The 25,769-nt window shown below is 41.7% G+C and overlaps 1 protein-coding gene and 1 long non-coding RNA gene across 2 annotated transcripts; one reads left to right on the top strand and one right to left on the bottom strand.

The window, feature by feature from the left end:
• Window positions 1-1,654: 1,654 nt before the first annotated feature.
• On the bottom strand, window positions 1,655-25,668 carry LOC148119323 (uncharacterized). Its single transcript, XR_015735294.1, has 2 exons — window positions 25,064-25,668; window positions 1,655-2,452 (listed from the first exon to the last, which is right to left on the bottom strand). It is a non-coding gene; the product is annotated as an uncharacterized LOC148119323 (long non-coding RNA).
• Window positions 1,945-10,049, top strand: LOC148119324 (uncharacterized). The gene is made up of 3 exons (XM_087897512.1): window positions 1,945-2,134; window positions 4,835-5,019; window positions 8,644-10,049. The coding sequence occupies exons 1-3, from the start codon at window positions 1,945-1,947 to the stop codon at window positions 8,761-8,763; spliced, it is 495 nt and encodes a 164-aa protein (XP_087753638.1). The 3' UTR covers window positions 8,764-10,049.
• Window positions 25,669-25,769: the final 101 nt, after the last annotated feature.

Below are 25,769 nucleotides of genomic sequence, written 5' to 3'. Positions count from 1 at the left end.
ACAATCTTTCTCGGTGTTCACCTGTCTCTGCTGACAGGGACACAGTTAAATACCTATGGTCAGTGATGGGGCAGAGCTGTTCCTGAAAGGGCTGCCTGTGGCTGATTTTCATGAGGGCAAACAGAATGAGACGCAGGGTGAATAGGCGCCGCCTTTGTTGATGTAAGAACACAAAGGGAGTAAGAGATGGGGTCTGTTCTAGAGATGACTATGGTCAATGGCCCAGGAGTACAAGTTCAGCTTTCCACACCATGTTCCAACTTGGAAAGGCTTTTGAAGTTTCTGGAGCAACAGAATAAAGCCACAGATCAAGATCCTTTGAAAGTACATTGGTGACAATGTGGGAAGACAGATTATGGCAAAATAGGGGAGTTTGTTACAGGTCTTCTGATGTTATCTGATTATATTCTTAGCCTTTGGGGTGGTGAGCCTAGAGGTCTCTGTGTGCATTCCAAAAAGGATTTTAACTGAAAGTCCCAAGGAGGTTAAGTGATGGTCAGTAAATGGCCATTGTGGCAGCTAAAGATCACCCAGGAAAATCTGGCTCCAGCCTTAAAACCATCAGCTCTCCACAATCACACCAATTCTAATCAATCAGTCTCGTAGGTTCATTGACACAGCTGTGGCTGTTTTCTGGGAATCTCAGGTCACAGTGAAAAATGAAGTCAGAGTGAAAAATGAAGAGGGGTGGTGGCCATCACACATCTGATCTTGGCTGTCAAGTGATTTTCCTCCTTTGGTAGGAGGAAGATTGGCTCTTTCTTCATCCTCATGGCCAATTCCTTTGTAACTACCCCCCCCCCCCGTGCAGGATCCGCCCCTAGATTGTAGTGAAGGGCTTTCTTAGAAGATCCCTGGGCACACAGGACTGAGAACAATGTCTGCTCACCTCGTCCCAACTCCAGGCCCTCAGGCAATTGTCCCTGCCTTCTGGAGACCCCAGCCCAGGCGCCATTCTCTCTCATCACGTTCTTCCTGACAGCTTTGTTCTACCTGGTCAGTTTCTAGTTTCTGTTTCCCAGTGCTTCTCTTCCTCCTCTTTGCATTTCTCCCTTCTCTGCCAAATGAAAGCAAAACAGAAAACCCAAAGAAGAATGGCAGGAAATAATTTCTTTGAACCACCAGCTCCCTGATTTCCTGCTATTTACATCACTGTTGCTTTCTGCAACATCCAGTATTTGCATTGTTGGATTTCATCTCATTTGCTGTGAGACCACACCCAGTTTTCATTCATTGCTCACTGATAGCTAGTGAAGCTTAAATTTCAAGGACCTGCTTTTGCACAACCATTTCTTTGGAAGAGTCACAGCCACATTATGCGAAATATTTCAATACACTTTGCAAAAGCCACATTATGTGATGGTTCTCTTGCTAGAATGGCAATGTGATTGATTCTGGGGCTAGAGACTCGTGGCCAAAGTATAAGAATATCTACTAAGACAGATATTGTGAATACATTTTATAATCTCTAGAAATTCTGCATGATATAACTACTCAGATACATGGAATGAATATATTTTATAGTATCTAGAAATTATTGTAAGGGTATGCATCAAACAACAAAGCAGAAACTCCACGGGTCTTTATTCATTACAATGGTAAACTAATGAATAAATGAATATTTGACTTATTATATAAACTGCAATATAAAATAATTTCTCTAACCCTGATTTTATTTTCCATGTGATGTCTAGTACAAAATCTTGAATAAGGAAATTTTCAATGCAAAATTAAACAGAACATATGTGTTGTGAGCAATAGAATGTTGTTGCTGTCATGTTATAAATAAAAGATTCTAAAACTGTACATACTCTCCTTCACCTATGTCTCTGATGACAACCCTGTTGTGTTTTTTGACAGTTTCATAACTCCACCTACTGAGTGAAAGAATAAGATTCTAGTTAATCTCATCTCTTCTCTCTAGGCAGGGGACGGGCCTGAACAATGGACTCAGAGGATCACATGCCAGGCCCTGTGTGCCTCATTGAGAATGTGAAAGGGCAACTGGTAACCAATCAGGAGGCTCTGAGGATCCTGTCTGCCATCAAGCAGCCAGTGGTGGTGGTGGCCATCGTGGGCCTCTACCGCACAGGCAAATCCCACTTGATGAATAGGCTGGCTGGGAAGAACACAGGTGAGTGCCCCCAACACAGCTGTGCTGTATCCATGTCCACTCATATTATCTGCTTCCTGCAGGAGAGTGTAAAGAATTTAATCTTCCAGTCATGGTTGGATGTTAGGATCCTTTTTGTTATTGTTATTGTTGCTTTGTCCGTTGGCTTTTGTTTCTGAGACAATGCCATGCTATATAGCTCAAGCAGGCCTTGAGTTCAGTACATAATCTAGGTTGACTCTGAGCTCATGATCTTCTTCCTTGCCTTCCTGAGTGCTGATGCCAGGCCTGCACCACCACCTCCTAGTTTTCCTTCTAAAGCCACAACTGGCTTCTTTCCTAGGAGCAGAAAGGAGGTAATAAGTATAAGTTAATTTATATGTTAATAGACTTTAAGGTATTACTGAAACGGTCATGTAATAGCAGCAAATTTCTACTGGTCCTTAAGGTTAAATAGAGTCTATATTATATGTATTGACTTTTTATTATTGTAAATTATTTAAGCTTTATCTTTATAATTTTAAGTATCTGGGTCTGTGACATTAAACAAATGTATACATCTGTCTCCCTTATCCATCTCTAGAAGTAGCTCATTGCCCATCCTATACCACTATTCTACATGCTATATCTATAAATTTTGCTCTCCTAGAAATGTCTCATGAATAAGTAGACTCATACAAATTATGTTTTTTTTTCCTGACTGGTTTTTTCATTTAACATGACACCTCCCAGGTTTGTCACTATGAGGAAATTGTTGCAAAATTTTCTTTCTTTTTGAGGTGCAGGGATAAAGTGTGTCTACCATTGCCTTATCCATTTCCCTGTAGACAGGACAGCTGGGTACTCTGAATGATGCTGGTGTGAAGATGGCTGGAGAGACACCTGTCAGAGGCCAGGCTCTCAGGTTTTCTAGGTTGTATCAGTCTCATCGCTGATCAAATGACTGACAGCTGCAATGTAAGGCAGGAGAATTTACTTTGCTCAAAGTTCAGGGGCTATTATTCCACTATGTCAGGAAGACAGGACTATGTGGCTGTATGTGTAGTGGTAGGATCTTGTGGCTTGTTCATGACTTACCAGAAAGCAGAGAGCCGAGAGTCACAAGCAAGGCCAGTAATAGTCTACAAAGACCTGCCCTCTGTCAGTCAGGTCCTACCTCTTAAGGCTTCCATATGTCCCAACTTAATATCCCTAACTGGGGATCAAGTGTTCAAGTACATGGGCCTATGGTGAACATCTGCCTTAAAACCATAATATTCTACCCTGGTCCCAAAATACAGTTGAAACCACTTAAACAGACCCCTTAGTCTTGTAGTTCTAACAGTCTATAAAAGTCCAACATCTCATCTGACACTCAAGACGACCTGTAATATACAATGGCACAGAATAAGCATCCCCATTTCCAGTGTTGAGGTGAACAGGAAGGACAAATGAAGCCACAAAGCAAAGGAACATTCACCCTGCAAGTGCTGTGGACGGCATTTGTGGGTTTGTTGCTGTTTCTTTCATTTTATTTCATACCATGTATAGGTCACAAAGGGTTTTTTTAAGGTTAAAGTCCCCTCTAACTGAGGATTTTTTACCACCGCTGATCTGGAAAGTAACATAAGAATAAATCATAATCCTCACCCAACAAGAAGTTGAAGAGCAAGTACTTTGAGGAAGCCAGGAAGGGAATTCAGGTAACTAAGGCTACATGTGTGTTCTGGGAAAACTGCTGACCTCCGTCAGACTGCAGAGTGACCCCAGGCATCAAAGCCAGAATGTCTTACAGTGTGCATTCCAGGCATAGGCTCCTTCAACATCACATACGTAAAGGTTCTCACACTCGATGTGTTCTTCTTACTCATCAGAGACAGTGCACTCACTGAACACTTGAGTTCACACCAGACAATCACATTATCCGCCAGTGTGACTGTCACCCTGTGCTGGACCCTTTGTGTTGCAAAGGACCCAATGATAGCCCCTTAAACGAAACTTGTAATAATCAGTTTGGACTTCACACTGGCTTTAAAGGACAGCTGAGTATGATATAATCTTATGTCCATCTGTCTTCCCCAGCCCCATCTACCTTTCTCATTTCCTCTGATCTCTTTGTTCTCCTTGAGAGTTTATGTCATCATCTCCTCCCCCGCCCCCGCCATCTATCACCATAGCACCATTAATTTGTAAGTTAGAGCCCTAGTCTAAAGGACTCTCTATGTTTTCTAGCACAGGCCTCCAATAAAAGACATTGTTGGTGGGATCCAGCCTAGACTGTGTGCCTGTTTCTGAGGCTGGGACCAAATATACCAAGAGGCGTCACTAGAGAAAAGGGGGGGGGGGGAGGGTAAGGAGATAGGGGCAAAAACTTGCAGTCATTCCTGCTGTTAACTTCATGGCTTCTGGATTTGAAGGTTGAGGAAGCGCTGCAGAAGTTTCTGCAGTCCAAAGGGGATGTAACTGATGCCATTCTACAGAGAGTTAAGGCTCTGACAGAAAAGGAAAAGCAGATTGAAGGTGAGGCACAGGTTAAGGGGCTACAAGCCCTGCAAGGTCATGGAATGTTTGAATTACTTGTAAACCTGGGACCCTATACCAGAGTTAAAAGAGCAAAGCTGTCTCTTACCGGCTGGCAGCAGGCATGGTAGTACTATGACGTCAGCAGTAACAATGAAGCAGGTGAGGAAGAAGCGAGCAACACATGATGCATTGTCACCGTCCTTCCTGCTTTCTTCCCAGGGGAGCGTGTGAAACCTGAAGCGGCACAGGCTGCAGCAAAATTGCCGAAGGAAATGCAGCTGCAGAATGAACAACTGATGCAAAGGAAAGAGAAGAGCTACCAGGAACGTGGGAAACGGCTGAGGGAGGTGGAGAAGGAAAAGGCCCGGATGAGGGAAGAGCAACAGAGGATCACTGAGCACAGGGTACAAGTATTTTAATTGCATCACTGCTTGTATTCTCTTCACTTAAAAGAATTTTTCTTTCTTTTTACTTTTTTTTTTCTTAATTTCATTGTACATTCCAACCACAGTTCTCTCTCCCACCCCTGACCGTCTCCCCAGCCTACCCCATCCACTCCTCCCAACGGGTAAGAGCTCCCAACAAAGTCCGGCACATTAAGTCGGGGGCAGAACCAAGCCCCTCTCCCCTGCATTTTCCACAGGGAATGTGCTCCAACAAGCAAGCTCACGCACTAAGGACAGATCCTAGTCCTAGTGCCAGGGGCAACTCAGATAGTGGAAGTTTCACCACTGTCTCCTACATACGGAGTACCTAGTTTGGTCCCATAGAGGCTCTACAGTTGTCGGTCTAGAGTACATGAATTTCCACGAACTTGGTTCAACTGTCTCTGTAGATTTCTTCATCATGGTCTTGACCTCCCTTGTTCATATATTCCTGTCTCCTCTTCAACTGAATTCTTGGGACTTGGTCTGGTGCTTGGTTGTGGATCTCTGCATCTGGTTTCGTAAGTTACTGGATGAAGGCTCTACGATGATAGTTGGGGTATTCACCAATCTGATCACAGAGGAAGGCCAGTCTGGACACCCTCTCCACTACTGCTGGGGTCATCCTGTGGATCCTTGGGGTTTCTTCCAGCAGCTCTCTCTATTGAGATCTCTCTCACTGCTCTCCCACTCTGTCCCTCTCCCCCCTTGACCTGCCCATCCCCTCATGTTCTCATCTCCCATCCCCTCCCCTTTACCATCCTCCCTTGCCCCCAGTTTACCCAGGAGATCTCATCTAATTCCTCTTCCCAGGGTGATCCATGTGCCCCTCTTAGAGTCTCCCTTGTTACTTAGTTTCTTTAGAGTTATGGATTGTTGTCTGGTTATACCTTCATTTATGTCTAATATCCACTGATGAGTGAGTACGTACCGTGTTTTTTTCTAGTCTGGGTTAGCTCACTCAGGATGTTTTTTTTTCTAGTTACATTCATTTGCCTGCAAATTTCATGATGTCATTGGTTTTTATAGATGAGTAATAATCCATTGTACAAAAGCACCACATTTTCTTTATCCATTCTTCAGTTGAAGAGCATCTAGGTTGTTTCCAGGTTCTGGCAATTACACATAATGCTGCTATGAACATTATTGAGCAAGTGCCCTTGTGGTATGATTGAATAACCTTTGGATATATACCCAGGAGCATACTAGGTCTTGAGGTAGATTGTTTTCCAATTTTCTGAGAAACTGCCATACTGATTTCCAAAGTGGCTGCACCAGCCTCCCTGCTGGACAGCCCAGTCTGTAGGCCCCAGGGCAAAACCCTTGGCCCCTCCCCGCCACCTCAACCACACTAGCTAATCAATGGACAAGTCTCCTCTAGGCAGGCTGCTCCAGCACCCCCAATAGGAACCTGTAATCGACAAGTCCCACTCGACCTCCAAACCCACCCATCCCTGGAGACCTCTGCGACTCCCTGAGACACAGATACCAACTGCAACAATCTGACCAAGCGGAAAAGATACTGCCTGCACCAATTGGAAGAAGAGATGGGTAGGTATGGATGCAAAATAAATTCAGCAGCCTAAAGAGAAATATGGCACTACCAGAACCTAGTGGTCCTAACAACAGGAAGACCTAAACATCCCAACCCAGAAGAAGCAGAAGAAAACAACATTAAAAATAACTTTATGAAGATGACAGACTCTTAAAGAGGAAATGAAAAGTTCTCTAAAAGAAATGGGGGAAAAGACAAACAAAAAATTGGACGAAATCAATAAATCTCTTAAAGAAAGCCAAGAAAAAACAATTAAACAGATGAAGGAAACAGTTCAAGACTTGAACACTGAAATAGAGCAAATAAAAAAAAACGCAAACCGAGGGATTTGTGGGAATGAAAAAGTCTGCGTAATGAACAGGAACTACAGATGCAGGCATAACCAACAGAACCAAGAGATAGAAGACAGAATCTCAAGGGTTGAAAATGCAATAGAGAAAATAGTTTTATCAGTCAAAGAAAACATATAGCTAACAAAGTCATACATAACACAAAATGCTCAGGAAATCTGGAACACCATGAAAAGACCAAACCTAAGAATGATATGGACAGAAGAATACCAGCTCAAAGGCACAGAAAATATATCCAACCAAGTCATACAAGAAAACTTTCACAACTTAAAAAAGTATTTTAAAGTGTGTGTGTGTGTGTGTGTGTGTGTGTGTGTGTGTGTGTGTGTGTTTGCTCATGTATATATGATACCTCTAGAAGCAGGAAAAGTGAATCAGATCCTGGGGAGCTGGAGTTTTTGGTGATCGTGAGCCAAATGACTTGGATGCTTGGAATGGAATTTCAGTCTGTAACACACTGTTCTCAAATGCAAAAGCATCTCATCTCTTTCCCCTGTGGGATTCACTAGGGTTGTTTTCACCTGGTATAAATTTACTCCTAAGAGTGTTTATGAGGGGAGGAACTATTTAACCCTTGCGACTATGTGATTGTCTGTCTGTCTTTCCTTTTCCCTATACTCTGTCCCCGATTTGAGTTCAGTTGGGAGTTGGATGAGGAAATTCATTATCTTCCATCTGGGACTCTGATTTTCTTTCCTATCATCTCTCACCCTGCAACCTAGTTGTGGAAGTTTACACTTAAGTTCTTCTCCCACCGGCACTCTTTCTCTCTCTTTTCCTGTGTCAGTTCCTTTGTATATGTGTGCTTGGTCATGGGTTCACATGGATGTGAAGGCCACAGAACTACTTCCAATCTTGCTCCATCACTGTCCATCATATTTTTTTGTGGCAGGGTCTCTCACTGGACCTAGAGTTCACTGGCAGGGCTAGCCTGGCCTATTACTTTCAGCGACCTGCCTGTATCTGCCTCCGCAGTGTGGTGTTACAGCACAGTGCTGCATCTAGAACTCACATGGGTGCTTGAGATCCCAGCTCAGGTCCTCACGCTTATGCAGCAGACATGTTCCTGACTCTGCCATGTCCTCTCCACAAACTACGCTTCCTCGACAAAGACTCAGAGCTTAAGGACAGATTTTCAGAATTCATTCCTGTGGGGCGTGCTTACATAAGATGTGAGTATGGGGGGATCTAAATAAAGTCCATGGCTCTCATATTTGAAGTCAAACTCATAGACAATGGATAAGGAGAAAGGTCAATACGGGTAACTTAGGTTCACCAATAGAATTGTTATTTTTCTAATGTGGCCTAGGCATGAAACAGCCAGGCATCAAGCAAGGATGAAGGAAGAGCTTCCATCTGCTCTGCCCCTCAGTGATAAGAACAACACCATCACAAAGGTGTCACTTTGCCCATGGCTGGAATTGTTTCTTAGCTAAAGCAACTCCCCAAGAGACAGGATCACAGCTACCCAAGGAAAAGTATAATTTGGGAAGGGGAATAAAAAAATTAAAAACAGAAAAAATATTTCTCTGCATATTAAATTTTACACAAGAATAAAAACAGGTTAAAGATATATAAAAATTAAGAGTAGAAAAATTTTAATAAGTTAAATAATAAAATAAATGATTACAGAAAATGCATAGAACATAAGAATCTACTCAGTGCAACAACTCATTGTTTTCTCTTGTTGCTTTTTAGAAACAGGCTCAACTACTACAGAAAGGATTCCAGAAGGAGGCCAAAAGGCTTGAAGAAGAAAGGATACGTCTCCAGCAAAAGAAACCAAAGCACAAATGGCATCGTAAGCTATGGTTCTAAGAATAGCGCCATCCTGCCTCTCAAAACAGAGCTGATCAGGTGTAGAATATGCAACAAGTGCCACTTCAATTGATAAAAATTGGGTCCTGCATCAGAAACCTGAAAGTCTGCAAAAATATGTGATGTGATCGTTGAAATCATGTTTATCTTCCTATAAGATTGGGCACCGAGGATGCGATTAGCCTGTCTACCACAGTAGAGGTAGCAACAACTGCTCAGAACTAAGTCTTTTTTTAGATGATCTTCAAGAGGCAAATGGACACTGTACACATTCTTTTTAAAAGAAAACTTTATTTTTATTGTTTCATGTGCATCAGTGTTTTGCCTGGATGTATGTCCATGTGAGGGTGTCAGATCTTGGAGTTAGATATTTTGTTTGTTTGTTTTCAAGACAGGGTTTCTTTGTGTAACAGCCCTAGCTGTCCTGGAACTAACTCTTGTAGACCAGGCTGTCCTCAAACTCACAGAGATCCACCTGTCTCTGCCTCCCAAGTGCTGGGATTAAAGGCCTGTGCCACCACCATCCAGCCTGGAGTTAGATATTTGTGAACTGCCATGTAGGTGCTGGAATTTGAACCAGGGTTCTCTGGAAGAGAAGTCAGTGCTGTTTAACCTCTGAACCATTTCTCTAACCCCATACAGAGAACATTTTTAAATGGTAGCACATAATTAGGAACCCAGTGGTCCAAGGATGTGATCTAAGGGTCTAAAGGACAGGGATAGCCTCATTTCCTACAATGCAAAGTTCTCCATTCTATCAAAACGCTCAACCTTTTAGCAATGGAATTATTTGTGAACACTGGTGATGCATAAACCTATGAACACACTCCATTATAAATCAAGACACCTGCATGGAAATCAGAGTCCCCATATATAATATCCTCAGGAAGAGGGGAGAAACCATAAGCATAACAAGGAGCTAGATTACAGGTCCATGGGTTGAAGAAGGAAATGTTCCAGTTTATGTGGATGGAAACTGTTAGCAGGACATTTCCAAAATCTAAGATTCGACACTGATCATATACTAACACGATGGCAACTATGCATAATGAATAGCATATGTACTTATGTATAAAGTACACATAAGTACATATTATGTATACTTCATGTATAAAATTATATAACTTAAAGTGCACTTTAAATGATGATGGGTAATCTATAAATAACAAAGGAATTTTAATGATTTATCTTTATAAACTTATGCTACTCTTTTTCTTATTATTAACAGCTATACTTGAAATCCTGTTGATATTCCCCAAGCATAATAAAGATTCTTTTCCACATTTTGACCGGATCTTAGTATAATAGAGTATAGATAAACTATATTCTAACTTCCAAAAGTGCAAGGTAGGTGATGAACATCTTTTAAAAAGACCAAAAACATTTTTGAGGGTGTGGGGCTTGGTGGGTGAAGTACTTGCAGTGCAAACGTAAGAACACCAGCACCCACATAGCAAACCAGACATGGGGGTACACACTGTAAGCCTAACACTGAGGTTGGGGCAGAGATAGACAGGACAATCTCTGGGGCTTACTAGTCAGCCAGCAAAGCCAATAGATGGGCTCTGGGTTCTCTGAGAGATCCTGTCTCAAAAATAAGCTGCGAAGTAATTGAGAATGGAGTTATGTTGTTCGCTGGAAGTGAATTGACCAGAAATAATCACATTAAGCAAGATAAATCAATCCCGGAAAAACAAATGATATGTCTTCTTTAGTACACAATTCCTAGACTGCATGTAGATATATAAAATTACACATGTATATTTGACATGAAAGCCAAAGTGAAACTGTCTAGGGAAACAAAGAGGACTAAAGGAGTAGAGAATCGTGAAGAGTAAAGGGTACAGGGGTATGCTAAATGTACAAGATATATGAAAATATACTCCTATTCCATCTTAAACCTGTCAGAATGGCCAAGATCAAACATGTTAATGACAGTCTAGGTTGGAGAGATTGGGGAGTAAGGGAACACTCCTCCATGCTGGTGGGAGTGCAAACTTGCACAGCCACTTTGAAAATCAGTATGGTGGTTTCTCAGAAACTTGGTAATCAATCTACCTCAAGACCCAGCGACATCAATCTTGGGCATATACCCAAAGGCTGCTCAATCATACCACAAGGACACTTGCTCAACTATGTTCACAGCACCATTATTTGTAATATTCAGAACCTGGAAACAACCTAGATGTTCCTCAGCTGAAGAGTGGATAAAGAAAATGTGGTACATTATATTAACGAATCAATCCCACACCAGTTATGTTTTAAGGGGTTATTTATTTGGCGGGGGGTAAAACTTACATACACCATAAACCGTCAGGAAGGGAGCCTAGTCGCTGGAGCAGGAGCCGGGAGCAGCAGCCGAGACCGAGCACCAGAACCAAGAGCCGGAACCAAGAGAGACCTTATCCGGAACTGCTTCTCTTTTTAAAAGAGAAATATACCACGCCCCAGTGGGCTGGTATTTCAGCAGTTATTGGCTGACGGAGCGGAAGTCGCTCCCCGCTGCACTGTGGGCTCCTGCTTCAGTGATTATTGGTTGAGGCAGCGGAAGTTACTCCCACAACACCTCCCCCTTTTGTTTAAGTAAGAGAGTTCTAAGCCTACTATGAAATTATATACAGTAAGTACAAACCTACACAATTATATACAATAAATACAAATATCCTATTCTAACTAGCTTAAGTCTTATATAAGAAATAACTTGGCCACGTCATAAAAGGAAAGTAATTACGTTTATATAATCTTCAATCCCATCAAAGATCTGAGAAGGGAAATAATGTTACCTAAGTAATTAGGAAGTGCAATCAAACTTCCAGAACATGTAACAAATCACAGAGACAACTGGCTACCTGGGCAAACACCCAAAATCACGTTTGCAGCATTGAAGCAACCAACTTTGGCTAAGGCCTAACGTAACTGACATACCATTTTCAAAGGCAAGGAACTTTTCAAAACTATCTTATCCTGTCTTGGCAGGATATGACAGTCCTGTTTTATCCATTTACGGATACTCTGTAACTCTGTCAGTAGTTGAGGCATGGGCATTTCTTTACCCAAAGGCCAGTTCTACCAAGAAGAAAGGCTCCAGGTGGAGTGTCTTTGGTGCTCAACATTCTCTCGGGAACAGATCAGTGTTGCCAGGAAGGATTGTGTCTCCCTACCACAGAACTCTGAGTTAGATTAAAGGCCGTTTTCTGCAGCTCTTTGAAGAGGTTGAAGATTATCTATCAATACTGAATATAATCTCTATGTATCTAAAGAACCTGATTAGTCTAGTTATAAATGACAAACTTAGATGACTATTGATCTATATTATTCTCAATATCTATCTAACTTAAAGACTGAAATAGTAAACAACTGTGCAATAAATGGGGACAATATGACCTCCAAATATAAACAATGTGCGAGTATACATTGCAATATGGTAAATATATATATCAATACATAAACAATATATAAGTATCTTAATCAAAGGTAGAAGTGTACAATGCAATATGGTAAAATATACATATATCAATACAATATATATATATGTCAATACATAAAAATGTTTTAAACAGAGGTAGAAGCATGTATGCATAAAATAGTCAACATAATTTAACTTTGTATCAATATATGAGAATCAATACCAATACATTTGTCAAAAACAATAACTCACAAGTACAAAGCTATTATCCCATAATCCAATTATCCCTTTTTTTTTTTTAAGATTCCTGCACTTATAAAATTCCTCCCCCAACCCTCAACCCTATACTAATTATAACCAACCCCTAAATGATGTCCCTAAACCCAAGGACAAACTTTACTGGGAGAGGGGACGTCGTTCTCTAGAATTACTTCCAGCTGTCATGGGGGCGACGTTCTTTCTGGGGGATCCTGTGAAAGTAAAATGATGGTTAAATTTCAAGATCAATGTCTTTTAAAATTGCAAATAGTCTCTGAGTATTTTGTGGAGGTCTGGCCAGAATGTTGTACAAGATGTGCATCATTTCAGCTAACCACGTTGGCATCGTCTTGTGCATCTGGTACCCAAAACAGGTCTTGTAGTAGCGCTATCAGTATCATGATGTCATCTCAACCAGGTGGAGTTGTTGTTATGGGGCCCCATCTTCTTCCTGGAAACTTCAAATGTCACTGCAGGAAAAACTTATTGTTCATTGTGGAAGAATTAAACATTAATCATATATATTAATCATATATTAATATCATATATTATATGATTATAATAATATATAATAGTATATTAATCATATAGACATATACAGACATACATATATTCAATGAAAGACATGATAGATATATTCACTGAAAGGTATGATAGATATGAAGAAAAGTAAAAATGTTTTCTAAACTCATATTTCTTTCTGTCCCATATCATGGCTCTTGACATGAGACAGAAACTCCAGAAATTCTGGGTTTTTCTTTTAACAACAGGCTTGGAATTAGAGAGGGACTGAGCCAGAGTCCAACTCTAAAACCAGCTCTATAAATTTAGAAATATGATTTAGTATATTTTACTTACAGAACCTATTCAGTTTTCTTGATAGTCCTTATTGTGCCATTATTTTCCATCTGTCAGTATTCAGATATCCAGGGTCCCTTGAACTTTTCAAAAATCAGTGTTTTCCTGTGGAGATAAGAACAGAACCCTGCCCCCATTCTATATGTTTTTCTTACCAACTGTATGAATATCATCATTGTGGATGAGCTGTCATTTCTCCTTTCCAAGAGGTTTCTCCTCTTCAAATCGAACCTTTATTAATTTTGATGGTATCCACAATTTTTCTTCTCCTGTGGAAACAAGAGCAAAACCCCTTCCCCAACGTAGCACATCTCCTGGCCTCCATTGAGAGGTCAGCACGTCTTTGAAATAAACAGGTTGGTTTAGTTCAGAAGTTTTTTCCATTATCCAATGCCTCTCTGCTGCTGTTGTTCCTTTCTCATTAGCATTAAGAAAATTCAAGGTTAATAAAGCATTATGCAATCTATTTCTGGGGGTATCTTTCGTTCCTTTCTGTTTGTTTAGCATATCCTTTATAGTACGATTTGATCTTTCTATAACTGCTTGACCTGTAGGATTGTATGGTATACCTGTAACATGCTTAATATTATAATAAGCAAAAAATCGTTTCATTTTCCTAGATACATAAGCTGGACCATTATCTGTTTTTATTTGTGCAGGTATACCCATAATGGCCATAACTTCTAATAAATGTGTGATTACTGAGTCAGCTTTTTCTGAGCTTAAAGCGGTTGCCCACTGAAAGCCTGAATAAGTGTCAATGGTGTGATGTACATATTTTAACTTGCCAAATTCTGGAAAGTGAAACACATCCATCTGCCAAATTTCATTCCTTTTAATACCCTTTGGATTAGTCCCTGCAGGCAATGGTGTTTGGTTATAAGAGCAAGTAGGGCATTTCTTTACAATCTCCTTAGCTTGTTGCCATGTAATAGAAAACTCTTTTTTCAAGCCTTTGCTATTGACATGATGTTTTTTATGAAATTCAGATGCCTCCAGCACACTACCAATCAATAATTGATCAATATCTGCATTACCTTGTGCTAGAGGACCTGGCAGACCTGTATGGGATCGAATATGCGTTATATACATAGGGCAGAGCCTGTTTCTGATCATGTCTTGTACCTGGATAAACAATGAGGTCAGTTCTGTATCATCAGGTATAAATTCAGCAGTTTCAATATGCAAAATAACTCTTTCTGCATATTGTGAGTCAGTAATTATATTAAGAGGTTCTTTAAAATCCCTAAGCACCATAAGGATGGCATATAATTCTGCCTTCTGGACAGAATCATAAGGACTTTGTTCCACTTTACTCAATTCTTCTGATTTGTAACCTGCTCTCCCTGATTTATATGCATCAGTATAAAATGTATGGGCTCCAGTTATTGGAGCATCACGGACAATTCGAGGGAGGATCCAAGAAGTTCTCTTTATAAAGTTAAGTCTCTTGCTTTTTGGGTAATTGTTATTGATTTCTCCCAAAAAATTAGCACAAGCTCTTTGCCATGGTTCATTGTCTTCCCACAACTTTTTTATCTCATCAGCAGTGAAAGGCACTATAATTTCTGATGGGTCTATACCTGCTAATTGACGAAGTCTCAATTTTCCTTTTATAATCAATTCAGAGACTTTTTCCACATAAGTTTTTAATTTTTTACTTGGTTTGTGTGGTAAAAAAATCCATTCTAAAATAGTATCTTCCCTCTGCATTAAAATTCCTGTAGGAGAAATTCTGGAAGGCAATATACCTAAAACGCAACTAAAATTTGGATCCACCCAATCTACATGTGCCTCCTGTAATTTTTCCTCAACCATCATCAGTTCCTTTTCTGCTTCAGCTGTTAACTCTCTGGGACTATTCAAATCTTTGTCACCATCTAAGGTTTTGTTTAAATGAATTATTAGATCAGGTGTTATCCCAACAGCTGGTCGTAGACTGGAAATGTCTCCTAATAATCTTTGAAAGTCGTTAAGCGTTCGTAACCGGTCTCTCCTGATTTGTGCCTTTTGAGTCTTAATTCTTTGTAAGCCTATTTTATAACCTAAATAATTAACAGAATCTCCTCTCTGAATTTTTTCAGGAGCAATTTGCAATCCCCATTTAGGTAATACTAGTTTTACTTCTTCAAACAGCCTTTCTAAGGTATCTTTGTTTTGATCAGATATCAGGATATCATCCATATAGTGGTATATTATGGACTTAGGAAATTGTTTGCGTATAATTTTCAATGGTTGGCTTACAAAATATTGGCACAGGGTGGGAGAGTTCAACATTCCCTGTGGGAGGACGGTCCACTGGTACCTCCTTGCAGGCTGAGAGTTATTATAGGTAGGCACTGTGAAGGCAAACTTTTCTCTATCTTTTTCTTGTAATGGTATAGTGAAGAAACAATCTTTCAGATCAATAACTATAAGAGGCCATCCCTTTGGTAACAGGGAGGGCAGAGGAATTCCAGATTGCAGAGGGCCCATAGGTTGAATAACCTTGTTGATAGCTCTAAGATCTGTCACCATTCTCCATTTACCAGATTTTTTCTTAACAACAAACACAGGAGAGTTCCAAGGGCTGGTAGATTCTTCTATATGTCCAGCATCTAATTGCTCTTGTACCAGCTGTTCTAAAGCCTGTAACTTTTCCTCAGCTAAAGGCCACTGTTTAGTCCATATTGGTTTCTCAGTCAACCATTGTAGAGGCATGGCTGTTGGTACCTCTGAAGAGCCATCAATTGTGTTGTGTTCTTGTATAGCTCTAATGGCTGGTTTCCGCCATCTGTAATATCTTGTAATATTGTCCTCAGAAATATGGGCTCTGGAAGCAGCAGGAATGTTAATTTGGGTATTCCATTGCTGCAATAGGTCACGGCCCCATAAATTCACTGCAATATTTGCTACATATGGCCTTAGTTTTCCTATTTGTCCGTCTGGACCTATACAATTGACCCATCTCGTGCTTTGTCTTACTCGAGATAGGGTTCCAATTCCTAAGAACTGAATATCTACCTCCTGAAGAGGCCAATGCGGATGCCAAGACTCTGGTGTAATGATACTTACATCCGCACCTGTGTCCAGTAAGCCAGTAATAAGTTTGCCATTTACACACACTCTTAGCTGTGGCCTTTGTTCATTTATAGAAGTCTGCCAGAATATTCGTTTACTTTGTCCTCTTAGATTTCTTGATTCATTCACCACATTTAACTCATCCTTCAGGCCGTTATTGCTTTTAACAGCAGGCATGGGGCATTCTAATTTCCCTGAAGAGGCATGTTCTCTGCAGTGATCGGAAATGACTGGACCACATTTGCCATGGGGGCCTTCGAGAGGCCCCCTATTGAGTTTCCCGATGGCAACGGGTTGCCCTGTTTATCTCTTGTTGACCTACACTCATTCGTCCAATGCCTGCCCTTTCCACATCTCCTATATAAACCTGAAGGCTGAGTCCTCCTATTCCTGTTATTTCTAGAAGAGGCATTATTCCTGGACTTCCATTGTCTGCAGTCCCTTTTCATGTGTCCCATTTTGCCACAATTAAAGCATTTTGTAATCTGATGTCTCCTTTTACCTTTGGAAATTGCTTCTTGTACCCATGTTTCATTGCCATAATCAAATGTATCAACATTCATTGTATGTAAAACCCATTCGTCCAAAGGCGCTGATCTGAGCTTTAAAGGCCCCAGGATCCTTTTGCATTCTACATTGGCATTCTCATAAGCCAAAGACTCAATTACTATATTTCTTGCTTCTGGATCAGGTATCCCTATTTGTACAGCCTTAGTTAGTCGTTGCAAAAAGTCACTAAAGGGTTCTCTCTGACCCTGTTTGACCCTGACATATGATTCTACTCTCTGACCTGAGTCTTGAACCCTGTCCCAGGCCCTTAGAGCTGCTGTAGCACATATGGATAAAATGTTTTCATCATAAAGAGCTTGTTCCTGAGGATCAGAGTAAGGTCCTTTCCCTAGAATTTGATCTAGAGAAACCTCAATTCCTTTCGCTGATTCTTGTTGTTGTAAAAGTCTGGCCTCTTGTTTGAATAGGCATTTGAAATGCCATAAAGGTCCGTTCTCAAGGACAGCTGATGTGAGCTGGTTCCAATCTTTAGGGGTGGCCCTGTTGCTCAGAGCCCAGGATTTTAACATCTCCCTAACAAAGGATGAATGTAGTCCATAATTCACAATTGCTTGTTTAAATTCTTTCAGATCATTCATACGTATAGGCTCCCATGTATGTTCTTTAACGACCTTAGGGTTTTTGGAGCCAGTTATCTTTTCTGATGTTATTACTGGAAAGGCAGGTATAACTCTATGTAGACTGAGAGTTTTTTGAGGTGAAGGTTGCCTTTCTACCTTTTGCTCCTGTTCATCAGAGTCTATGATTTCCTCAATCTTATTAAATCTGCTCACCATTGCCTTCTGTAAGTCCTGAATCTCCTGTCCAGTATTATGCTCCAAAGCCTTCATTAACGATTCTAAGGCATGGAGCTTGTCCGTCAGAGACACGATATCCTCCTTGGACATAATCCTCATGGCATGTACTGTGCCTTCTTGTATGGAAATCCTGTCAATTAATCTATCATACCCTTTTGATAAAGTCCGATTTTCACATTCAATGGTTATAATCCTCTCAGCTAATGTTTCAGCACTTACAGTCATGGACTGGAGGTTATGCGTCATTTTGGTTGTCCCCTCCTCCAGGGCAGTGACGCTCCCTTCTAAAGAAGCAATATCAGACTGTACCTTCTTGATATTTTGGCCAGTTGACCGAGTCATATCAAACAAAGATCTATTCTCCTCCTTGAGAACTCCAAACTCTGATCTAGTCTCCTGCTTGAAAACTCCAAACTCTGATCTACTTTCCTCCTTGAAATCTCCAAACTCTTTTTTGAGGAGCTTGGTATCAGTCTGAATTGTTCTTAAGGTTTTAATCTCTGCCCTCAGCATTGTAGATTCAGTCTGTAAGGACTGTATCTTTCTTATAAAATAGCCAAACACCAGAAAAGCAACAGATCCCAGGAATAACAAAGTAAGAGGAATATCTGAGACATCCTTCAGAATATCCTCCATAGCGCAACTGAAAAAACCATTGAACTTTTGGATAGTAATATTTTCCGACATTTTCAATCAAAGGAAATTGTACTTGTATGTATGTATGTATGTATTTATTTTCAACCGAAAAGAAAAATCTTACCTGTAATGACCGTTGCCTGCCAGTAGGAGGTGGGGCGCACCTGAATCCACGTGGCAGTGGTGTTGATTGAGGAAGTAAACTCTAGAATATATACACTCAAATCCAGAGGTTAAATCCACAGATCACAAAAGGTCAGAGAGCTTCTAGTGGCTAATAAACAAGGCAATAAACAAGGCCCTGCTGCTCTGTTCAACCGGATGCAGAGGGTCGTGACACAGCCACTGCGCTGTTGCTAAAGAGGCCTAGTGCTTTGGGCCCTGTGTCCCTGTGCTGGGATTAAGGGTCAAGCTGCTTTCAGCACTCCTAATCAGTTATGGGTTTCAAACAGCTTGCTGGAACTTCAAAGGGAGCTTGCGCTGTGAGCTCTTTGACTCACGTTGCAAGGAGAAATTTAAAAATCCGTGCCGAACAGGGCAAAGTAAGCCGGCAGAGACTGTTCGGACCTGTGTATCCTGAGAGGCCGAGCTGGGGGTGGGGGAGTGGGGCGGTTCTTAAACCAAACGCTGGGCGCCAATTATTAACGAATCAATCCCACACCAGTTATGTTTTAAGGGGTTATTTATTTGGCGGGGGGTAAAACTTACATACACCATAAACCGTCAGGAAGGGAGCCTAGTCGCTGGAGCAGGAGCCGGGAGCAGCAGCCGAGACCGAGCACCAGAACCAAGAGCTGGAACCAAGAGAGACCTTATCCGGAACTGCTTCTCTTTTTAAAAGAGAAATATACCACGCCCCAGTGGGCTGGTATTTCAGCAGTTATTGGCTGACGGAGCGGAAGTCGCTCCCCGCTGCACTGTGGGCTCCTGCTTCAGTGATTATTGGTTGAGGCAGCGGAAGTTACTCCCACAACAACATTACATAGTGGTTAAAAAAAATGACATCATGAAATTTGCAGGCAAATGAATAGAACTAGAAAAAAAATCATCCTTAGTGAGGAAAGCCAGACACAGAAATACAAACATGGTATGTACTCATAACATTTTAAAATATGCATTCTGGCAACTCCACGTGAATAACATTGGCAATCCAGATAAATCAGCTAATTTCGCAAAGAAAGCATAAAACACTAAAGTTCACTATATTTGTTACTTCCCTGGTTGTTGCAACGAACCTCTCAGTAAAAGGAATCAAGAGTTTATTTTGGTTCACGGTCTGAAGGTACTATTCATCATAAGAGCTGTATTATGGGTGGGGTACCGTCCATCATGAGAGCTGTACCATGGGTGGGGTACCGTCCATCATGAGAGCTGTATCATAGGCAGCAGGAGTGCAAGGAAGCTGGTCATATTGCATTCACGAGAGAAGACAGAGAGATGAATACTGGGGGTCCAATCAATTTCTTTTTATTTGGCCTGAAACTCCAGCTCATGGAATTGTCTGTTCACAGTTACAGCAGGTCCTCCCACCTCCATTAACCCAATATACAAGCTTCCTCAGAGCCATGTCTGGAGGTGTGTCTCCCAGGTGATTCTTGTCAGGCTGATAATCAACACTATTAACTGTCACACTCTTCTAGAATAAAAAGAGGTCGCTTGAATTACAAGATCTCAAGAAACGAGATTTAGAGTATTTTTTTAAACAAATCTAAAAACTACTTATCCAGATTTAGAAGGCTTTCTCTTACAGTGAATGTAAACAAGAAAAAAAGAAAAATTCTACAGGATTTCTTTTAAAAATACAAGAGGAAGCATTTCTTAATTCATTCTACAAGAGTAGCATTGTCCTGATAACAAAATCAGTCCAAAAAGAAGTACAAATCAGAGAAATCACAGATAAACATCCTTCATGAACTTAGATACAAAACTCTGTGACAAAATATTAGCCAACAAGATCCAGGAATGTACCAAAACAATTTACATCAGGACGGATGTGTCCTAAGAATAAAGGCTATAATAATAGACCCCAATGGCCTTAGCAAGCTGACCCCACCCCCACCACGGGCGTGGGAGACTGGCTCCATCCCTTACCTGACGGCAATGGTCCCAGCCGCCTGATGAGAACAACCGAGCCACCATCCAGACACACATCCTAAACTTTGAGTGGACACTCCCCAACATCTACACTATCTATGACTTTCTGGAGCACCTGAAGGGATGGATTCTGGGGAGCCATCGCCTCAGGAAGTCCATGACTCTACATAACTGCAGGATACCTGGGAGGAGTTTTGATGAGGACCCAGTATGGATGGTGTAACAGAAGCCAGAGGCCTTGAACCTGACCAACAGGAGATGAAACAAAGAACATTTGCACGTAAGGTTGTATGGACAGGAATGTACTGTGTGGAACACAGCCGCTCCCAGTGTCACCAAGGCAGATGAAGAGGTGATGGAGAGTTGAGAATGATGAAGCAACGAAGGGTTTTTTGTTTGCTGGTTTGTTGCTGTTGTTTCTTGTTTTGTTTGTTTGTTTGGATTGGTTGGGTTTTGTTTGCTTTTTAATAAATATTCTTAATTTCTGTTTTTATTTTTAATTTTTATCTTATTTTTATTATTTCTCTTTTAGTTTTCCTTTGGAGGGGGGAGGCAATACAAGGGCGAAGGGTAGATATCAAAGGACTCAGAAATGAGTGGGATTGGGATGTGTGATGTGAAATTCTCAAAGAATCAATAAAAATTATGTTCATTAAAAAAGAATAAAGGCTGGAGCAAGAACAGGCAATTCACTACACTAAAAGCTAAAGAAGACAAAACAGAATGCTGCATTCTTCAAATAAGTACCGAAAATGCTGACATGGCACCCATTAACAGGAAAACAATCCCAACGCCATGCAAATCTCCTTCTCTTCTGTTTTGTCCAATTTGGGGATTAGGGTGGCTGCTGTTTATTGTTTTATTTTTTACTTTGAGATAGGGTCTTGTTGGATAATTCAAGCCATCCTCAAATTTGCACCAATCCTCTAGCCTCAGCCTCCCAGTCAGTGGCATTGTAGGTAGGTACCACCACACCTGGCTAGATGTCTTCTTCTTTAAGACAATAAATGGCAGCTGCAAAACTCCCACAACAGTATCATACTTAATGAAACTAAATGTTTGCCCCTCTGACCTAAGAAAACGCAAGGCCACTTGTGTTCAGGGTGACACTGGGTCTCTGACTACAGTGTGCTGGTTTGAATGAAAATGGCCCCAGAGCCTCACAGGAAGTGACATTATTTGAAAAGTTTAGGACCTATGACTTTGTTGGAAGAAATGTGTGGGTGAGCTTGAAGTTTCAAAAGCTCAGGTCAGGCCCTGTTGCTCTCTCTCCCTGCTGCCTGGCCATTCAGATGTAGAACTCTGGACTCCTTCTCCCCCCTCCCCTCAATTCTGCCTGTGTACTGCCATGCTTCCCAAAATAACAATAACGGACTAAAGCTCTGAACTGTAATCCAGTCCCAATTAAATGTTTTTCTTTATAAAAGTTTCTGTGAGCAGCTTGAGCAGTGGCTCAGGGACTAAGAGCGCCTAACGCTCTAGTGTCAGAGGACCCTGGTTCGAGTCCCTTTGGCGCTCATAGCAATCGATAAGCGATCAATACTGAATCGCTATTGATCAATAATCGGAAAAGAAAAAGTTTGGGCTGGCTCAGTGGTTAAGAGCACTGACTGTTCCTCCAGAGGACCCGGATTCAATTCCCAACGCCCACATGGCAGCTCACAGCTGTCTGTAACTCCAGTTCCAGAGAATCTGACATTGATATACCAATGTGCATGAAATAAAAGTTAATAAAGTTTTAAAAAAATGCTTTAAAAAAAAAGAGTTTCTGTGGTCATGGTGTCTCTTCACAGCAATAAAACCCTAACTAAGACACAGAGAATCTCAAGAAAAGATTCTAAATGTTTGTGGTTCAGAAAGGATAAAATAAAGCTGTCTTTGTTTGCAGACTGCATGACTGTGAAAATCTCAATGAATCTAGGAAACAATTTTTGTAACTAACCAGTGAGTTTAATAAGACCAAAAGATACAAGCTCAATGTGTTATTTACTGTTCTTGTTGCTGTAACAAAATACTTAACAGAAGCAATTTAAGAAAAGAAATGTTTAGGTGGGCATCATGGCAGAGCCTTTAATCCCAGTGCTTGTAAGGCAAAGGCACCCAGATCTCAGCATCTGTAGTGAGGGGCTGCAGGCAGGCCTGCTTTTTGCCTCACCCGGCTCCCGCATGGCTAGCTTAGTCCCAGAAATAACAACACACAAATTGTATTCATTTAAGCACTGCCTGGCCCATTATCTCTAGAGAGTTAGTTACTGACTAACTCTCATATCTTGATATTAACCCATTTCTAATAATCTGTGTAGCACCATGAGGTGGTGGCTTACCGGAAAAGATTCAGCATGTCTGACCTGGTGGCTGGCTCCATGGCTTCTGCCTCATTGCCCTCTTTCCAGCATTCTGTTATGTTTACTCCGCCTACCTAATTTTCTGTCCTATCAAAGGGCCAAGGCAGTCTCTTTATTGACCAATGAAAATAACACAATAGACAGATAACCCTCCTCCATCAAGCATCAAGGCCAGTTTGATCCAAAAACACCTTTAGTGATGGGTCTTGCGCTCAACAGCATTGCCTGATTCAAAGCACCAAATGTGTGATATTTATGAGCAAAGTCCGCCATCTACTGGCTGTAACTTTCATTACTACCTGTGAGTGTTATTGTGCTTGTTTCCCCTCCACCCAGTGCGCTGGGTCACCATAGCACCATCAGAACCTGAAAGGGTTCCTGGAACATAATAAATGATACATCAGCATCAGAAAGTAGTGTTACATCATCCTGACTTGGTTTCTGATGCTTCTCCCTTAAAGTTTACCACTGAATAAGAACATATCACAAGAGAATTTCAGGAGTTTGGTGCATGCTTGTATTCTTGTTTCTGCTTTACTTTACACAAAGCGTTTCATCACCATTAAGAATGTGGAGAACCTAAGTTGTCTTAAGTCAACCTACCTTGAGGCCCCAGTGTGCAGAGAGCATGAAACGGTGACTTTGAAGCAGCAGTAAGGCCAGAAGGACTTCGCACAGCATGACAGACAGAGGAGGCGAGATGGAAACCTTCACAGACAGTCCCCGGGGCTGAGAACCTACAGCCCATTAGAAAGCAGCATCCCTTGAAAGCTTGCATGCACTTTTATGGATGTGGATTAGGCATTCCAGGTGTAAAGTCCCAGAGAGAAGGAAACCAGACACTCATCAAAGACTACTTCCCACCAGGTTCCCACCCAGCAGACGCTTGCCTGTGTTCACACTTTCCGATGCTTGGCTAGAAGCTGCGCAGTGAACGCATGTCGAGCTTTCCCCAAGGGCAATTTTAATTATTATAGCTTACATATATACCCCATATTTTTAATCACTTTCCCTACCATACTGCTATGTAAAGTCAAAATTCATTTTCCCTTTTCAAACAACAGTTCAAAGACGATTGATTAATTTAAATGGCAAATGCTAACAAACTGCATTCAACCCAGAGAAAATATATGTGGATGGAGATAGAAAGATTCAGAGTTATCCTCAAAATATACGTGGATGGAGATGGGAAGATTCAGTTACCCTTAGCAACCTTTCTGTGGATAAATGCACAATTTCTGTTAAGGTTTTTGAAGTATTTAAACTAATGCCAATATCACTGTTATTGCCTAGATAGGAAGTGATGATTGACAACGTACAAGCTGAACGCTGTGTGGCATGCCTGTATACCCTGGCCCTCAGGAGGCTGAAGAGGAAGGGTTCCTGAGGGTTTGGGAGCAACTGGGGTTAAACAATGAAACCAGTCTGGGTTGTGTGATGAGATCCTGTCTCAAAAACAAAACAACAAAAACCTTCAACTCATAGATTCCATGTTGTCTCCAAAGGGGCTGCAAAATTACATGCAAACTAGCAAGGAAACCACAAATCAAAGAAAGACAAAAAGCAGCATTTCATTATGTGGCCGGTCTAATCATATCAGAAACTCGGAACACAGTGTTCATACCACATATCGTGTGTCTTGAAATAACAAGCTAGCAGCTTAGGTAATAGTTGTATATGAAAAACAGAGAAAAAGAAAACAACTGAACAGCCACTTAACCTCAGAACAAACTCTGATGTTTCCCAATCTAATCACAGCAATGTCAATGGAACACCAACTGCAGATAAGGCAGATAAAACTGACTACAAGATGGTAGTCAGTTTTAGGTCCAAAGGGAAATACTACAAGAACGCCCAAAATGGGCAGAATTGATCCAAAATGAAGTGTCTTAGCTCAGCTCAAGCTAGACTGTAGTACTGCCCATAGAGAGACAAAAGCTCACTCTCAGCGTTCCTCTGTCTACCATCAGGAGCCACTCGCCAGCAAGATATATAGTGCATACCAAATCCACAGGACTCTCAAGTCCCCCCCCCCCCCCCCCGCCACCTTAATCTTCCAGGTCGTTCCAATTCACGGGGTGCGCACACGCATACACACACACACACACACACACACACACACACACACGCTCACAGTCCTGCATCTACCGGTGCCCTTCCCTCTGTTCCCAAGAGACATAGCCCTCGCCAGTCTGTCCGTCTCCTCTCTGCCCTGAAAGGTAACCATGACGGCTCTGGACTTTCCAGAAGGTCTCTGGCTATACTCTTTCTCATACCTATAACAAAAATCTCCCCATTCATGGATCCGTCCGTTCAAGGGCTTTCCAGCGCCGTTGCTTACAGTGAGTTCATTTAACGATCACGCCAAAACACGAAAAAGGCTCGCTGTGCCAAGGACAGCGCACCCAATCAAAGTCTAATTTTACTCTTTCCTTCCAAGCAAGATCACAAACGCTCAGTCACTCTTACGCCCGCCACCGCCTCGACTTCTTTAAAAGCAAGAGAAAGAAAATCTAAACCCAAAGCTGAGCTCTTAACAGAAACTCACTTTTCGATTCCCTCCCTTCCTCACCGCAGCCCACCACCGCCCCGCCCCGGCCCCGAAGCAGTGCCTGGTCGCTCTTCTTTTTCCCCTTAGTCCCGGTTTCCTCCTTAGTGACCAGGTGTCTTCCGTCTTCGATCTCGCTTCCTCCGCCCATTAGGTCTTGTGTCACTTCACAGTTCCGAAGGAAGGGTTTCGTCTCCCTCCTCTCGCCCATTAGATGGGACAAATAGACACCTACAAGCCCTATTGTACGCAGCACAGGCGGAGCGACTTCCATAATCTCTCACCGGAACCCGCTCCGAATCCACTCGCAGGGGAGATTTACCCACAGTCCTGACCCAGCCAGTCGTCCACACCCATTTCAGCCCTGACACGCATCCGAGGCCACGCCCCGTCCTCCCAGACTGGCTGCTTCTTTCACACTCTCACTGCGCGCT

This window comes from Myodes glareolus, chromosome 17 (assembly GCF_982192425.1).
Source record: "Myodes glareolus chromosome 17, mMyoGla1.1, whole genome shotgun sequence".
Taxonomy (NCBI): Eukaryota; Metazoa; Chordata; class Mammalia; order Rodentia; family Cricetidae; genus Myodes; species Myodes glareolus.
This window is presented reverse-complemented; position numbering and strand designations above follow the sequence as displayed.

What these genes read in the sequence shown, in the direction of transcription:
- LOC148119324 (XM_087897512.1), top strand. Translation starts at nt 1,945, where the DNA reads ATGGACTCAGAGGATCACATGCCAGGCCCTGTGTGCCTCATTGAGAAT. An exon ending in GCTGGCTGGGAAGAACACAG is followed by an intron (nt 2,135 to 4,834) that starts GTGAGTGCCCCC and finishes CTTTCTTCCCAG; the next exon opens with GGGAGCGTGTGAAACCTGAA. An exon ending in AGAGGATCACTGAGCACAGG is followed by an intron (nt 5,020 to 8,643) that starts GTACAAGTATTT and finishes GTTGCTTTTTAG; the next exon opens with AAACAGGCTCAACTACTACA.